The sequence below is a fragment of the Aegilops tauschii genome, chromosome 1, assembly GCF_002575655.3.
Source record: "Aegilops tauschii subsp. strangulata cultivar AL8/78 chromosome 1, Aet v6.0, whole genome shotgun sequence".
Lineage (NCBI taxonomy): Eukaryota > Viridiplantae > Streptophyta > Magnoliopsida > Poales > Poaceae > Aegilops > Aegilops tauschii.
Window position 1 is genome coordinate 448,715,256 of NC_053035.3, and position 18,218 is coordinate 448,733,473.

Here is an 18,218-nt window from a genome sequence, read left to right on the forward strand (position 1 = left end):
TGTACATTGTAAGATTTGAACTGAGGACCATGCATATGGGTAATTATTTCGAATTCATGCCATACTACGTTTCGGAAAGTTGACATTGACTCGATTTGCTGTGTTATTTGGTAGGTCATATGTTTGAATCCATCCAAAAGTTTTCTCACTACCATGGTGTTCATCATATACATATGAATTTGTATTAAAAAAGTAGCGTGGATACAGTGAAATGCGAAATCCACGTTAGAATTGGAGATCGCTATGTGACACACACTCTTATTCAAATAACTAATTATGTGACACACACTCTAATCCACGTTAGTGTGGATACCGTTTCAATTTTTTTTCAAATAACTCCTCATTAATTAATTTATAGTATCTCGTTTCGAATGACTAATTATTGCAAGGAAAACACGGGCATGGTAATACATACAGATTCATTTGCAAATGAAAGAAGATTCATTAGCATTCTCAAATGTAGGCGCACCAGGCAGACCAGGGTCGTGTCGTGGTGGTCGCGTGTGTCGGACGGACGCTTAGCACCCAGCCACCCACCCCCTCCCTCCCCCCCAAAAAAAAGGACGACGACAAAATAAGTTCGTGCTTCCACGTTTCGGATTGAAATATCTGGCGGCCCCAATTCCAGCCCTGCAAAATCTCCCTTCTCCACCATCCCCTTCCGCGCCCAGATTGCTCAAATCCCTAATTCGCCGCCAACCCAAGCAAAGTTTGAATCGCCCCTCGTCTCGTCTCTTTTCCCACCTCTGTGCCGGACGACGACGAAGACGACGGTCGTGCTTCAGCACCGCACCGGAGCTACCTCATCTACGCCCTCGTCCACCGCACCGGAGCTACCTCATCTACGCCCTCGTCCACCGCAACGGGTGGTCCACCGACAACGTCGGCCGCCGCAACTGACGTGCCTCACAGACACCGACTTCCACCGCATCAGGTGCGCTTCACCGACGTCGTCCCCCAGCTCACCGGGTCTACTTCACTTAGCACATCGTCGCGCCTCCGCCCCCCGAGGCTGCTGGGGCTTCACCAATGGTCTCGTCCACCGCATCGTAGTGCTTCGCTGCCACTCAAGATCTGCATCCGTGCGCGGCCAGCCAACGCCAGCGCATCACCCTCAACGACTCTGTGGTGACCCGCACTCTAGCTAGGCGATCATGCCCAAACGCCGGCCCGAACTAGGTATCCACACATCACTCCCTTGTGCACTGTTCCGACGATGTTTGGATATCCTTTGACTGCTCTTTTAGCTTACACGCCTATCCAACTCTGACTTTAACTCTTATTTATTCTGGAGATATCATCTGAAACAAGAAAATTCATTTTTTAGCGAAGCATGACGGCGCTACGGGGTCTGGTACACATCCTGCACACCCGTATAACCTTGTAAGTATCTGTCCTCCGGTACAACAGCAAGGTCGATTCGCCATGTCAAAAATGCAGAGGGGGATGCAAGGAGCGCAAGGCCTGCACATCCAAGTGTCGGTGTACAAAAGTAGGGGCACACCTTTGTACCCCTTTACTTGTGCACGGGCAGTCAGAGCTGCGCGCCACGACCACACTAAGCAAGGTAGAGGAGGGAAGCCGGAGAGAAGCCGAAGCCCAAGACAACGCCAAGGCCAAGAACACAAAGGAGCAGAGGGACGGAGTAGGTTCCCCCAGCAAGACCCTTGCCGGGGCAGCTCGCCCAAACACCAACAGAGCGAGCCGCCCTTGAGCCCACATGTTCCAACCCAACCAACTACGATTGGACCAAGGCTCGGGAGGCACCTCTGTGGTGGCATGCAGATCTTTGTCAAAACCATAGATATATGAGATCAGATGAGGACCAGAAGACGGCGACCCTCGGCGGGATCCTTGCCGAGGAAAGCCACAAGACTCCCGGCAAGATCCTTGCCGGGGACGACTGCGCGCCACGGCAAGACCCTTGCCGGGTCCCCCGGCAAGGCCCTTGCCGAGGACATCAGCGGGGCCACTGCCAGGCCCGCACCAGCCAAGTTTCCACCGCCATTAGCATGCAGCTGCCAGCCTGACCAGCTTGGCAGGCACTTGCGTGGCAACATGCAGCTTCTAGGCCAGATCAGCAAGCGCCTGCGTGGCGGCATCCAGATCTTCGTGAAGACCCTACCACCGCGCCACCTCAGCTGCCTGCCTGCCTACATGGCGCCGCATGCATCGCTGGCCAGGGCGCGTGTCGAAGCGAAGGGGAGCGGCAACGGATGGGACGGGCCTCGCTCCCGTCCCGGATAAAGCTAGGGGACACCTAAGCGACGCATTAAATGCGTCTTGTCCTGTAATACGGGCGATAAGCTCGCAGTATTGTATGCCTTTCCACCTCCTGTGTGCCAGTGTGGCAGCCCTTTCGACTATAAAAGGAGGCCCTTGGCATACTGGAGAGAGATTCGGCTCTTTTGAACTACACAGCCACCATAGCTAGTTCGAGAGCTCAAGAACACTGAATACATCCACCAAAGCAGGACTAGGTTTTTACGCATCCTCGCGGCCCGAACGTCGGTAAACGATCCTCGTGTTGAGTGCTAATCCTGCTCTTCTCACAACCCTGCACCCCGGCAACCGTAGTAGGGATTCTTGCTGTCCCATAGGTGTCGTTTCCCACCGACATCCAAGGCGCGCCAGGTAGGGGGTGGCGCAATTGTGAGAATCTGGTCTAGTAGCTAGCCTAGCAGTTCTTCATCGCCATGGCTCCCAAGAAGAAGACGATCACAGCGATCAGCACGTCAGGAGTCGAGCGGCCCGCGCCAGTGTGAGCGAGCACCGTGCCGGTCGCGGACAGAACCTGAGCCGCGGCCCACGAGCACCAGCATCGCCCCGCCAGTCAGAGCCTGGCGAGTGGCGTCGTTCGTGCGCCAGACGACGAGCTGCACACCGCCGGGTCCAAGGACGGGGCTGGGGCCCCCGTAGGCGGCGCGGGGCCCTGCAGGGGTGTCGCTGTACCCCCTACGGGCGGCGTAGCAACCTCCAAGACGCCGACCCCGGCGACCACTGCGCGCTCTTGCCATGGTGTGTGCGACGAGCAGCGTCACCACGCCAGTGACCCTGGACACCGCCATGGGAAGAGCCCTGTGCGTCGCCCGCGGGACGAAGGAGTCCAACATGCCCGCCGAAGTGCTGGCGAAAATGGCGCGCAGCCGCTGGGCCGTGATAGAGCTCCTTCTAACGTGGTTAGAAGTCGAAGCGCACCATGGTCCACGCAGCTGTCGCCACCACCCACGCCAGCAGAAGCTTTGGCGCGTGCGCAGCTGCTCCTCGACTTCCCTCCTGCTGCAGAGAAGCTCGACGAGTGGAGGGCCACCATCCGGAGCCTCGTCGCCGTCGCCAACAAAGACGATCCACGACCGGCGGGGCCCTCGGGCCGTCGCTCCACCGAGCCACCACATGCCAGCGCCGGGAGGACCGGGGGTGCTGCGGTCACAGTGCACTCTCCTCCTCCATGCCAGCCACCGTGGGCGTCGACCCGTCGAGACGACGCTTGTGATAACATCTCTATTGCATCGTCCGACCCGCGGACCCACCACGAACAGTGCCAAGTTCTTCGAGAACGAGCTCATGAAGATGCTCGAACCACTATCGAGCGCCGGCGTGATACATGCCACCAGTTAGACAAGCGGGTGGGACCCGCTATGGACCACCCAGCACCGGGGGGCTCCGACGGCCTACCCTACGAGGTGGGCTGCCCAGCCTTTACCCGTGAGCTGCGGCAGTTCCAGTGGCCGTCCCACCGCACATTCAAGCCCGGCGTCGGCGAGAAGTACACTGGCAAGACCCATCCGTCAGAGTTCCTCAGCATCTACACCATCGCGATGCAGGCTGCCGGAGCTCGCGGCGACAAGGTGCTCGCCAATTACTTCCCGTTGGCACTAAAGCCCAATGTCATGTCTTGGTTGATGCACTTGCTGGCGGATTCCATTTCTTCTTGGTCGGATCTGTGCCATGAGTTCGTTGGCGCCTTCAGTGGAGGCCACCAAGCTCATGGCCAGGCCAGTGATTTGCATATCATTCCCCAGAAGGAAGGGGAAAACCTGCGCAAGTACATCCAGAGATTCAGCCGGGTGCAGTACAACATCCCTGACGTTCATCCCGCCGCCGTGATCAGCGCGTTCCATCAGAACGTGTGCAACCACAAGATGCGCGAAGAGCTGGCGATGACCAAGGTTAAGGATGTGGCCGAACTCTATGTTCTGGCCGATAGGTGCCCCCGGGCTGAAGAGGAAGGAAGTACCCCGGTGAGGATGCCGGCGCGGAAACCGAATCTACTGATGAAGACACCGCCGCCCCGACGAAGAAGGGTCGGCATCGCAACAAGAAACGCAAGGGCAAGGCAGTGCTTGTCGTCGAGGGATCCGACAGCACCGGCGCCGCCAAGAAGGCCAAGGCAGACGACCCCGGCAAAGAAATCGTCGGGTGCGCCGCTTGCCGGGCCTTGGCGGCTGCCGACAAGCCAGGGGGCCCCGACAAGTAGTACTGCAAGATCCACCACACCAAGGGCCACGATCTCCAGAACTGCCGGCAAGTCGAGCTGCTTGCTGAGAAGCAAAAGGCCGAGTATGAGAGGCGGGACAAGGAGAAGGGTCAGGACGGTGCCGAGGGATCCGGCAAGAAGTGTGGCGGCCAAGGAGGCCGCCGCGGCAAGGACAACCAGCAAGAGAGGCCCGCCCGGGGCCGTGACAAGAAGCAAGAAGACGATGATCATGACGAGGACGACGACTCCGGCGAGCAAGAGTTCTAGAAGGCTACGGAGGCTATGTGCGTCAATGGTGGCGCCTCGCTGCATACTTCTCACCGCCAGCTCAAGCAGTGGGCGCGTGAGATTACAGCAGCGGAGCCGTCGTTCGACGCTTAGAAGCCGCTGAAGTGGTCCAGCACGCCCCTCATCTTTCACGCCGAGGACCACCCCGACCACACAATCGCGGTCGGGTGTTTGCCATTGTTGGTCTCGCCAACGATAAGCAACCTCAAGGTGAACAAGATGTTGGTCGACGGCGGGGCCGGCCTGAACTTGATCTCGCCCGTCGAGATCAAAAGGCTGTAAATTCCTGATGGAGATCTCGAGGAAACGGGCACGTTTCAAGGGGTCAATCCGGGGAGGAGCCAACCGAAGGGGAAGGTCACACTGCCCGTGACGTATGGAGGAGAGTTGAACTACAGGATGGAGAGGATCGTCTTCGATGTGGCCGAGATCCCCTTGCCCTACAACGATATCCTCGGCCGCCCGGCACTAGCCAAGTTCATGGCGGCGTCGCACTACGCCTACAACATGCTGAAGATGCCCGGGCCGTTGACCATCATCTCCGTCCCCTCCGACAAGAAGGATGCGCTGATTTGCGCCGACCAACTCTATCGGGAAGCAGTTGCAGCAGCTGCCGCCAAGGCACTTGCTCCTGCCACTGAAGCCCCGGGAGGGAAGAAGAAGCCCGGCAAGACCTCTCGCACCCACTCCGGCAAGCACACCTCTTCAGAGTGTTGTGCTACCGTCGAGGACGTGCCAGAGAGCTCTACCGGCAAGAGCAAGAAATCCAGAGCTGAGCCACCGCAGACCAAGAAGGTGCTCGTTCGGGAGGATGGCATGGGAGGGGCTTTCACCATAAGCTCCACCCTCGACAGCAAATAGGAAGGCGCGCTCGTCACCTTCCTACGGGCGAATTTCGACGTGTTTGCATGGAAAGCATCCGACATCCCCGGTGTTCCCAGGGAGGTGATTGAGCACCACCTAGCTGTCTGTCCTCATGCGTGGCCCGTCAAGCAGAAGGTCATGAAGCAGGCTCTGGAAAGGCAGGAGTTCATCACAGAGGAGATCAGGAAGTTGGAAGCGGCAGGTTTGGTGAGAGGAGTGCTCCATCCGACGTGGTTGGCCAATCCGGTGGTGGTGCGCAAGGTGAGTGGACAACCACAGGCATGTGATCGTAGACGACGGCAGAGTTCAAGCACTCACGGGTGAGGATGACCAGCAAGTGCTCGCCGACATTGGCGATCATCATGAGGCTCTCGACGACATGGCCGTGCACTCGAGGACAACACGATCTTCATGGCTGGTTAGCTGCTGCCGTCACACGGTTGTGAGGGCCAAGCACACGGCCGGCAAGCCTAGCGTCGCCAATACCTTTTTTTGTTGGGTCGTCGGCGTCGTGCACATGGCCCGCAAGCCTCACGCCCGACTCATGAGTCACAACTCATGTTTTTTCTGCATGGTGCACATGGCTGACAAATATCGCACTGCCGCCGCCACTTCCGGACCGTAGGTGTTGCACACATCGCCAATGAAGGTAGTAGATGCCTTGGGGCAGCAGCGAACTCAGGAGGTCGTGGCTGGCTGACGGCGGGGAGAGATCGCCGCGGAGACAGAGAACTTGGCGACCGACGAGATGCTGTAGGAGCCGAACTTGACGAGGCCGAAGCTTCAACTGGTCAGGGCAGGAGCTCGGCCAGGGCATCGAGGTGAGGTGCGTTTATCGCATCGCTTCTTGTGGCAATGATGACCAATCAAACTTGGAGCTCCTTGTGAACAAGCACAACTTTTTCTATTTTTGTCCGTACGGTGTAGTGCAAATGCACATACCAGTTTGTAGAAGTGGGCCCGTGTAACTTGAATCTGCGCTTACCATATTGGTTGGGACGTGCCTTTCTCTAAGTTTTACCTGGAAGTTTTTGCCGGATGCACCCGGGTTCTATTCATGCAAGCAGTAGCTAGAAGAGATTATGGAGCACTTTGCAACGTTATTTTGATGTGTTATACTTCCGCGCTCATCGGAGCATTTATGATGGCGCCAACGGCAATGGCGAGCACGGTGATTGCTCCGATGAGGTCGAGCCGATGGCTACGGTTATGTACGGTCTTCAATGGGGAAAAAAACCATGCATGATCGTCCTACTCTTCCACGTGACATTGCCCTCGATGTGGCGCGTGGGACACTATGCCCCTGGTAGGCATGGACTTGCGTCGATCCAGCTAACCACACTGATGTCGTGGAGACCCCATGCAGGAGGCTGAGACGGAACCTATTTCAACTCCGGTTAGAGCTTGACGGCCATCTGCACCAGCATATCCAGATGTTGATTTGAGTTTCTTTTTTCATCGATAATATTTTGTGTAATTTTAAGATTGATGTACAAAGATAAGCTATTTTCATGGTACCATCCATATGTTTCCTTTGTCGAGGCAAGTGGCGGATTGGTGGTGCTAGAGTGAATTGCAAAAAACCACCACATTTGAAGTTGAAGCATCCAATTGCCACCACATTTCCAGCGCATCCCAAAAATCCACCACTTTACTTGTAAATTTTCTCAATAAAAACAAATGACCGGTTTGCCGCAGTTAACACGATTTCTGACAGGGCTGGCCCACCCGTCAGGTGCCACGTGGGCGAGGCCAGACGGCGAGTGGGTTGACGGCCGTTACGGCACGCGCGTGGTCAAAGCGGTCACGGCTCTGACTGCTTGGCCCATTCTCCCCTCTTTCCCCCGTCTCTCTCTCTGTCCTGCGATGGCGGCGGCGGCTAAACCTACCAGCGGCGGCGGTGAGTCAGCAGGCGGCGGAGGGACTGGAGGCGATGGTGATGGGTTCTCGCAGGTGGACAACTGGTTCGGCAGCAGTAGCTTGCCGACGCAGCGGGCTCCTTCACCGGAGCGATCCCCTTCGCCCCCCTCGCCGCCGGAGTGGGACAAAGAGCGCCATGCGGCGGCGGCCCTAGCACGCAAGATCAGGGCTTCAGGCGTGGGAGAAGGCCATCAGTGGGCTTCAGGGTTCGGCGGCGTGTGGTAAGATTTCTTCCCCCTCCACCCCTCTCTTCATTGGATTCACTGGAAATTTTAGGGTTGTTAGATTGCATATAAACCTATCATGTTACAGTATGGTTGTTAATGGGCTGTTAGATTTTAGGAAATTTTAGGGTTGTTAGATTTTAGGAGATTTTAGGGCAGTTTGATTTTAGTGCTTTGTTTACTGAAGATTATTGTTTGTTTACTCAAGTGTTGTAGCTGATATAGTTAATATCTTTTCTGTACAACATGTTTCAGTAGGAAATATAGCTCTGGGTTTATGGTTTTATGCATGAATGCTTTGTTTAGTCCTTATTGACAGTGAAGATAGTGCTAATATCTTGTCTGAATAACATGTTACATTATTAAAACAGAATCAATGAAGCACTAATTCTCCTCAATTTTCTGTAGTTTGGATGATGAGATATGGGAAATAAGGTACCATTTTCAAGGGAGAGACAACTTGGAGAGGACCATTTCTCTGTCAGAAATTACTTATATTAACATGTTAGCACTGCTAGATACTGAACAGGGATATACTGAAGCTGACTACATGTTCTATATGAAAGAAGAAGGAAAGGGGGCAGCAGGAATGCAGGTTATTGACAGTGAAGATAGTGTGGAAGAGGTGCTAGACTATTATGCTGAGCAGAAGGTGCTCAACATAACTGTAATTAAGGCTAATGAGCCTAATCCAGGAGAGTTTAACAGGTCAAATATTGTGGAGGAACAAGTGCCTATAAGTAATGTGGGGGATTCCAACATTATTTCTATAGATGAGGCAGGAGTATTGTTCCCTATTGCTGTTGAAGACATAGTTGAAGAGCTCTATGCTGTGCCTATTGCTGTTGTAGAGCCAGGTGAAGAGTCTGCATATATTAACACACAACAGAGCATGAACTTGAAGAAAGCAAAGGGCAAAGAGAAATTACAGGAAGATGTTGGCCCCTCTGATGATGAAGTGTTTGTTGATTTGAACTGCTGTGAGGACTGCTCTGAGGAGGAAGATGAAATCATTGAGAAGGAAGATGAAATCATTGAGGAGGAAGAGCATGACATAGGTAATGAGGAGGAAGATGAAATCATTGAGAAGCTGAAGCAGAAAAGGAAACAGAGAGAGGATCCTATGCATCCCTTTGAAGGAGACACAGAAGTGGAAGAGATGTGTCCAGAGGCAGAGGACTCAGACACAGAACCTGAGACACCTCTTCCTCAAACATTCAAGAAAGTAGGCAAAGCAGGCCCCACTACAAGATCACACCATGAAGCTGACATTGAGGTAATTCCTGATTTCATTCCATCTGATGATTCTGCTTGTTTCCCTGGGGACTATGGCATTAGTGATTCAGATGATGAGTCAGGTCTACCACTGCCCTGTGGAAGGAAGAGTCAAGCCAAGAGGGCCAGGACTAGGATCTGGTATGATGAGACCAAGCCAGATGCTCATGACCAACTTTGCTTGAGTATGTGCTTCACTGATGTGTATCAGTTTAGAAGAGCACTTCGGAATTTTCATATCAGAATCCTTAGAAATTTCCAGTACCATAGGAACTGCAAGGATAGGATCATTGTGCATTGCAAAGAAAGGGACAATGGGTGTCCTTTTTTCATGACTGCATCCACAATTGCTCATGAGAAGACATTCTGTATCAAGAAGATGAAGTTGTTGCACACTTGTGGTGCACATGGAGAAAAAACCAAAGTGACAGTTGACTGGATGGCCAGAACATGTGAGCAGCAACTGAGAGATAATCCAAGGGCTGGTGTTGATGCAATTTTAAAAAGAACAAAGACTAAGTATGGGCTGGAAGTGCCAAAGACCAAGGCCTACAGGGCAAGGTCATTGGCCATTGAAGTGGTGGAAGGTGACATGAAGGGACAATACACAAGGTTTAGGGATTATCTTCAAGCTGTGCTTGATACCAACCCTGGGAGCAGATGCATTGTGACTACCAGAGAGCTTGAGCTCCATCCTAGCCCAAATCCTAGGTTCCACTACATGTTCTACTGTCTGAATGCTTCAAAAGAAGGTTTCTTGAATGGGTGTAGGCCCTTTATAGGTATTATATGCATTCTAAATTACTCCAATTCATTGCCCATATCTTGTACTTAATAATGCACTCATTTCACTACCCAATGCTTTAATACAGGTTTAGATGGTTGCTTTATCAAGCTTTCTACTGGGCAACAGATACTTGCTGCCACTGGTAGGGATGGGAATAACAACATATTCCCTATTGCAATTGGTATTGTTGATAAGGAGGACAAGGAAAGTTGGACTTGGTTTCTTAGCCAATTAAGAGCTTGCATTGGAGAGGGGAACAAGTGGGGCACATACACAATCATCTCTGATAGACAGAAGGTATATTTTTCATTTCACAATTGAATGAGCAATTTCTAGAAATAATAATTTGTTATACTTGCTGCCATTATGAAGTTATATGATTAATACTTGCTGCCATTATGAAGTTATAAGATTAATACTTGCTGCCATCTATATAATGACTTAAACAGGGGCTGTTGAATGCAATTCAAGCTGTGTTCCCACACTCACCTCAAAGATATTGTCTTAGACATATCTATGCAAATTTCCAGTCAGCTGGCTTCAGGAGTGAGGAGTTGAAGAAGCATATGGACAATGCTGCATATTCATACACCAAGAATGGTTTTGAGGTTGCAATGAATGAACTGAGAAAGGAGGATGAAGATGCTTGGAAGTGGCTTTGTGATATCCCTAAAGAGACTTGGGCAATGCATGCTATGGATCACACATGCAAGACAGACCTAGTAGTTAACAATCTTAGTGAAGTGTTTAACAAGATGATACTAGATGTGAGGAACAAGCCAATAAGGAGCTGTGTAGATGGATTCAGAACTAAGTTGATGGTTAAGTACCAAGCAGTTAGAGAGAAGACAGAGAAGAGTAAGTGGGAGATAACACCCACTTATATGGAGAAGTTGGAGGAGTCAAAGAAGTACTCAAGGCAATGCACTGCATACATGGCAGGTCCTGGTATTTGGCAAGTCACTAGTGGGGAGTCTACCTACTGTGTGAACCTTGATAAGTGGACCTGTGACTGCAAGAAATGGGACCTATGTGGTTGGCCATGTAACCATGCAGTTTCTGCCATTACAAGAGTGAAGGGGCAGCCAGAAGACTATGTGCATGAGTTCTTCAAAAAACCATTGTATAAGGAAACATACAAGCACATCATCTACCCTGTACCAGGGCCTGACTGTTGGCCTAGGACACCAACTGCTGACATAGATCCACCAGTGTTCAAAGAGAAGAAGGGCAGAAAGCAAATAGCTAGGAGGAAGGGGCAATTTGAGGTCCCAACAAAGAAGGATACATCAAGGATGGCAACTATCACCTGTAGCAACTGCAAGATGCAGAAACATAGGTACACGTACTGCCCTCAGCCCCTGAAGCCTCATCTGTAGGCAAGAAAGGACAAGCACAAGGTATGGAATATGCACACTGTTGTCATTGTTTTCAACTTATTACCATGAAACTGGCACAAACAACTAGCCTCACCAGTTTTCATTGTTTTAATCATTTGATTCATCCTAATTGTTGGGCTATGATGTGTGCTTTCTTAGACAACCAGAACTCACTACCATGGAGCTGGGGGAAGTTCTACTGCTACTGCACAGCCTGCAACCAGTGCACCACCTGCTGCAACTACTAGGGTTAGAAGAACAACTGCTACTGGTCATTCCCAGCCTGCTACATCTACCAGGGGAAGAAAATCAACTGCTGCTTCTACTGGTCCTGCCCAGCCTGCTGCTTCTACAAGGCCAAGAAGAACAACTGCTGCTTCTACAAGGGCAAGCATCACCATTAATGCTTCTACTACTTCCCAGGCTACCACAAGAGCTTCAGGTTCAAGCAATGCAGCCAGCAGGAGAGGTGGAAGGCCCTACATGGCACCTAGGGCTGCAACTACAACAGAGGGAGCAACAGTAGGGTCTAAAAGGAAGAGGTTCCAGAGCACCAGGATGAGGGGTTACTTTATGCCAGTGGCAACTAGTCAGTGCACAATTTGGCTGTTGTCTTTTGAACTGCCTGCCTTAAGTATTTCTAAATATCATAAACTATGCCTGAGAACTGCTATGTGTGAACTGCTATGTGTAATCAGTATTTAGCTTGAGAACTTGTTTGTGTTACCATGCTAATTTTGAGAACTGTTATGGGTGAGAACTTTTATGGTTGAGAACATGTTTGTGTCATCAACAATTTACTTGTTTGATTTGATGCTTTTTCTATTCTAAAAGATTTTGGCCACCTTGAGCCCAAGCCTTGTTTGATTTTCTACTCTAAAATATTTTGGCCACCTTGGTCATCAACAATTTACTTGTTTAGGTGGCAGATTCATAATAGCATAGCTCTTACTATAGAAAGCTAACAAGATTACATAACTGGGATAGTTTTGCAGCTAGTCATTACATACATTACATAACTTAACTGGAGGTAGTTTTTTAGCTAGTCATTACATACATTACATAACTTAACTGGAGGTAGTTTTGTAGAAAATCATTACAGTCATTACATAACTATGGGATTCCCAAAATATACAACCCCAAGGCCAGCTATATTGTTCCAAGGCCACATATTAGCTTAACATAACTGAGGTGATGGACATCATTGTTCACTCATCAAGGATTGACTTGATCTTGGCAAGCTTGTCCTTGTTGCCATGACCAGCTTTCATAAGATCACCCACCAGAAAGTCCAGCTTCTTCTTCTCCTCTACCAGCCTGTCCCTCTCTTTCTTCATCTCATCCCTCTCCTTCCTTGTGTTCCTAATGATCTCCCCCTGAGACCTAAGAATGCACTTCATCTCCTTCAGCTCCTGAGCCAGCTTCTCCGTCTCCTTCATCTTGCCAAAGTCAGCACTCTGCTTCTCCTTGCTGATAGCTAGCTTCTCCATGTCCTTGTCCACATCCATCTGCTTCTGCTTGAACTCTTCATCACTCATGACCCTGTTGTTCTGATCTGCCCAATCAAACATCTTGGTGACTTCCTCAACCAGCTGACTGTACTGATCCCCAAGTGTATCCAACTGCTTGTTGACCTTGTCCAACTCTTTCTTATACTTCTCATGGTCAATCATTCTGCCATGATTCTCCTCATGAAACATCTCCCATATCTTCTCCAAACATCTTTGCAGAATAGAAGGCCATGGGGCATCAACCCACTGAGCAACTCCACAGTCAATACCATCCTGCATCAAGTTTCATTTACTTAATTTACTGACATGTTTCATTTACTTAATCAATGTCCTAAACATGTTTCATTTACTGACAGAAACTGATGCTTGCAAAATCACTGTGAAAAACATGTTTCATCAACTGTAGACAGTCCAAATTGGCTGAATTTACTGAATTCACTGCAGACTAACTACCAAATCTACTGACAGCAACTGCATACAGTCCAAATTTACTGACGGCAACTGCAGACAGTCCAAATTTACTGCATACTAACTACCAAATCTACTGCAGACACTGCAAATTTACTGCAGACTAACTTACATTTGATTCTTGCAACTGCAGATAGTCCAAATTAACTGAATTTACCGACAGCAATTATTACAACAATCTGCAGACTAACTACCACTAACACAAACACTCGTTGGATAACACTGACCTGAGGAACAGCAAATCCATAGAACCTCCTCCCAGTGTCCTTTCCTTCAAATGCAACATATTTCATGCATGGGGCCAAGTGCAGTCTACATGTGATGCTTGCATCTGCAGCTCTACCACAGAAGGATGGATCTAGTGGTGTCAGGGTTCGCCTGCATTGTAGCACACTAGTGAACCGCAGAAAAGATAGCAACTGCTCCAAACATGGTCTCAAATCGAAGAACACTTGAACACTAACCCTAACCCTAGGTGCAAAGCAGATATCTCACCCAGTGCTGCTCCAGATCCATGCCGACCAGCTCCTCCTCATCGCTGCTCTCCTCTCCATCCTTCCACAACGGCATCTTCTACGGCGGGGTGGGAACCGTGCCTCCGGCGGCGGCGAAAAACTCCGGCGGCGGCAACAGGGTACAGAGCAGAGGAGTGAGAGTGAGAGAGTGAGCGAGTGGAGTGTGAGCGGAGTGTGAGCGGCGGGGAGTGGGGGCTCTGTTTTGTACCGACAGCCCTAACGGCCGTCAACCCACTCGCCGTCTGGCCTCGCCCATGTGGCACCTGACGGGTGGGCCAGCCCTGTCAGAAATCGGGTTAACTGCGGAAAACCGGTCATTTGTTTTTATTGAAAAAATTTACAAGTAAAGTGGTGGATTTTTGGGACGCGCTAGAAATGTGGTGGCAATGGGATGCTTTAACTTCAAATGTGGTGGTTTTTTGCAATTCACTCGTGGTGCTACAATGACATCCATGACATGTCGACGAGGCGACTGGTAAATGTCGGTGGCCTTGCTACGACTGCCCTAGGATGGTGTGGCAAACTCATCATCGTCGCGATTTCCAAGGTGTTCGTCAAAGCATGTGCCGCCGGGAAGTAGACCGCCTGGCTTGACAAGCTGACACTCGTCATGAATGCACGAGGAAGAATACTTGTAGTTTAGTGTTTGCTCCATAGCGACCCATAGGAGCTATGCTAGGGTATGATGACCAGCACGTCGCCCTGGGATTGGTCATGTTCATTGTGAATAGGTGGACAATGTGATGATCACCGTCCATGGTAGGGAAGAAGATAAATGCAACATGAATAGATGGTTGCTAGAGGCGTGCGAGAATTTCTTTCTCCCGTTGCAACGCACGGGCATTTGTGCTAGTGAAACCTCATTTATGTTCCCAAAACCACCGTGCTCCCCCTTTCCTGTACCTGAGAGCTACCTCTTGGGTCGGAATTTGGTAGTAGTCGCGGTGGCGAGGAGATAAACGAGGGGCCTAACTCTACTTCGCCCCTGCCTCCGCCAAGGGCGCGAGAATGGTCGGCCGAAGTGGGGGGACGGCAAGGCCTGTTGCCAGGCAACGGTGTTTATCTTAAAAATAACAAGGACTCGTTCCTTGGCATGGGCCTCGCTCATGCACAAAAAGCCCGACAGGCACCCTTTTTCATTAAAAACGTCCCATACATGTACAGTTCGTATGGAAAGAAAAAAACATGAGCAAGGGGATTACAAGCTTTAAATATAACAAGTGCCCGCAGGCTTACAAACTAAAAAGAGATAAAATGCTCGTAATCCCTTTCTTGTCCCTCTCCTCAGAAGATGGAGCAAGACAGCAGAGGGCAAAAGGGGCGCCTAGGCGAGGTGTGAGGAGCAGAAGGCACCAAGAGAACATCTTGGTGCCGGGAAAGGAGCTGGAAGACGAGGCACCGGGCCGGCAATACGCGACGAAGGCGTTGGTGCCCGCGTACTCCGAGTTGACGGCTGCCACCCGCCTTCTTCGCCTTCTCCGGCCCTCCTACGCCAGCCGCCCAAGGAGACGATGGGGAGCACCCCGATGGAGAGCTTGGCGAGGATGGCCCTCGGCAGGGCGCGTGGCCGAGGGAGGGGTGGCACGGTCAGTCGAAGTCGGAGTTGGCATCCTGCCGCTCGACTCTCTCGTCGCCGCTGTCGCTGTCCTCCTCGTCACTCCCGCTCGAGGAGGAATCTTCATCGTCGGAGGAGCTCTCCACGCAGCACTTCAGGCGAGTGCCAAAATCTCTGAAGACCTTGACGGAGAGCAGGCCGCCCTCCATTAACTTGAAGTAGAGGACGAGCCCCGCCGTCAGGCTATGGATGCGGGCAAATGTCTTCCATCCATGATGGAGATACATGACATGAGGAGCGGGGAAGTCGACGTCGACCCGCGTGCCGCCGGTCCCGCAGCCCCTCATGTGCAACCTGAGGGTCTGGGGCGGATCGAGCTCCATCTCCTCTACGAAGGGGGTGGGGAGACGGAGACGACGACGCGGTGGCCGGCGTAGCCTAATGAAGAACTCGCGGGGCCGGTCCCCGACGTGGCCCTCCATCGCGGGAGGCACCGCTGGCGGAGGCACGGCCGCCGCGCCACCTCGTCCCCCTCTCCCCTGACCGTTGCGGCGGCCTCGGCCACGCGCCCCTCCCCCTTCCTCTTGTGGCTGGCTCCGCCGCCACGGGCTCGTGGGAAGGAGGGACGTGCTGACGAGCAGCGACCCTTGCCGCCACCGTCAAAGGCCCAGCACCTCCTCTCACCATGGCAGGTGGAAGAAAGAAGCAAAGATGAAGGAGGATGGATACTGAAGAATGTGGGATGGCGCCCTCCCTCCCCCTCTTTATAAAGGGGCGGGGTCGGGACTCAGCCGCCCCACTCAGCCAATCCAGCCGGCGGAGGCGCAGGGAATCAGGACCGACTAGCTACCCTAATCAGCGATGGCCCGGTTGCCCGCCTCCACAGCCCGCCACTTGCATGAAGGACGCGTGGCAAACGTGCAGGGTCAAAAGGACGGGTGAGGCGACCGTTCCCCGCCCCGTGATCGGGGGGGGGGGCATGGGCGCCTTGAAGACTGCGACCCGAGTCCATCCAGTAAATGAGTCGCGCCTCCACGCCTCCCTCTTTTTATGGGGAAGGCGCGAGCCACCTCTTTACCACGATGTGACGCATGCATGCGGAAACCGCCCCACGCATGCCGCCCACGTCACACACGCCCCCCCACGTCGCGCGTTCGACGCGGGTCGTGGGGAAGCGCAGCAGACGAAGAGTTACTGCGGTGAAAATCCGCCCCACCTGCCCGCGCACCGTTCTGTGCTGGACCAACGACGTGTTGCGCTTATGTGTGGCCCAGGCCCGGGGGCTCCTATCGGTGTACAAAAGTAGGGGTACACCTTTGTACCCCTTTACTTGTGCACGGGCAGTCAGAGCCGGCCGCGCGCCACGGCCACACTAAGCAAGGCAGAGGAGGGGAGCCGGAGAAAAGCTGAAGCCCAAGACAACGCCAAGGACAAGAACACAAAGGAGCAGAGGGACAGAGTAGGTTCCCCCGGCAAGACCCTTGCCGGGGCAGCTCGCCCAAACACCAACAGAGCGAGCCGGCCTTGAGCCCACAGGTTCCAATCCAACCAACTATGATTGGACCAGGGCTCGGGAGGCACCTCTGTGGTGGCATGCAGATCTTTGTCAAAACCATAGATATATGAGATCAGATGAGGACAGAAGACGGCGACCCTCCGCGGGATCCTTGCCGAGGAAAGCCACAAGACCCCCGGCAAGATCCTTGCCGGGGACGACTGCGCACCACGGCAAGACCCTTGCCGGGCCCCCGGCAAGGCCCTTGCCGAGGACATCAGCGGGGCGACTGCCAGGCCCGCACCAGCCAAGTTTCCACCGCCATTAGCATGCAGCTGCCAGCCCGACCAGCTGGGCAGGCACTTGCGTCGTAGCATGCAGCTTCTAGGCCAGATCAGCAAGCGCCTGCATGGCGGCATGCAGATCTTCGTGAAGACCCTACCACCGCACCACCTCAGCTGCCTGCCTGCCTACATGACGCCGCATGCATCGCTGGCCAGGGCGCGTGTCGAAGTGAAGGGGAGCAGCGACGGATGGGACGGGCCTCGCTCCCGTCACCGATAAAGCTAGGGGACACCTAAGCGACGCATTAAATGCATCTTGTCCTATAATACGGGCGATAAGCTCGCAGTACTGTATGCCTTTCCACCTCCTGTGTGCCACTTTGGCAGCCCCTTTCAACTATAAAAGGAGGCCCTTGGCATACTTGAGAGGGATTCGGTACTTTTGAACTACATAGCCACCATAGCTAGTTCGAGAGCTCAAGAACACTCAATACATTCACCAAAGCAGGACTAGGGTTTTACGCATCCTTGCGGCCCAAACCTGGGTAAACGATTCACGTTTTGACTACTAATCCTGCTCTTCTCACAACCATGCGCCCCGCCAACCGTAGTAGGGATTCTTGTGATCCCATAGGTGTTGTTTCCCACCGACACCAAGAAAGTGGTAACATGGACTTGTACATGGAACATCCCAAGCGCAAGCATAGCTGCAGTGAGCTTGTACAACGAGCTAGCGTAAGTCCCTGCATTTCATTTAATTCGTACTGGCATTTGTGTATGATTTGTGTGCAGTGGTGGATCCACGAATTCAAGTTACAGGGGAGAACATTTAACTTAAAAAATACGAAGGCACTTGCACTCCGGAAATCAACATAGCTTGAGAAATGTGAAGCTACATGCACTTTGAAAACCAGCTAATGATCCAAAGTAGTTCAGATTATAAACACTAAATGATGCAAGCACCAAAAAACACAAAATGCAACATGGTGTACAAGGACTACAAACATGGTATGTACCTGCCTGAATTATTCGTTCTCTGGCTGAAAATATCGAAGTGTAATTGCACCTATAACCAGTGCGCAAACTGCATATCAATATATCTATCCTGCACAAGTATGCCAATAGTTTCAAACAACAGATTAGAAAAGTATTTATGCTACGTTGTCCTGATACGGG

The 18,218-nt window shown here is 52.1% G+C and overlaps 1 protein-coding gene across 1 annotated transcript; it reads right to left on the minus strand.

Annotated features, from left to right (window-relative positions):
- Positions 1–12,422: 12,422 nt before the first annotated feature.
- Positions 12,423–13,763, minus strand: LOC109772374 (uncharacterized). The gene is made up of 3 exons (XM_073506413.1): positions 13,689–13,763; positions 13,421–13,612; positions 12,423–12,998 (listed from the first exon to the last, which is right to left on the minus strand). The coding sequence occupies exons 1-3, from the start codon at positions 13,761–13,763 to the stop codon at positions 12,423–12,425; spliced, it is 843 nt and encodes a 280-aa protein (XP_073362514.1).
- Positions 13,764–18,218: the final 4,455 nt, after the last annotated feature.

Excerpts from the sequence above, each read along its gene's own strand:
- LOC109772374 (XM_073506413.1), bottom strand. The coding sequence starts at position 13,763 with ATGCCGTTGTGGAAGGATGGAGAGGAGAGCAGCGATGAGGAGGAGCTG. Across the intron at positions 13,613-13,688 it reads TGGATCTGGAGCAGCACTGG|TTGCTATCTTTTCTGCGGTT; the intron begins GTGAGATATCTG and ends TGTTTGGAGCAG. Across the intron at positions 12,999-13,420 it reads ATGGATTTGCTGTTCCTCAG|GATGGTATTGACTGTGGAGT; the intron begins GTCAGTGTTATC and ends AACTTGATGCAG.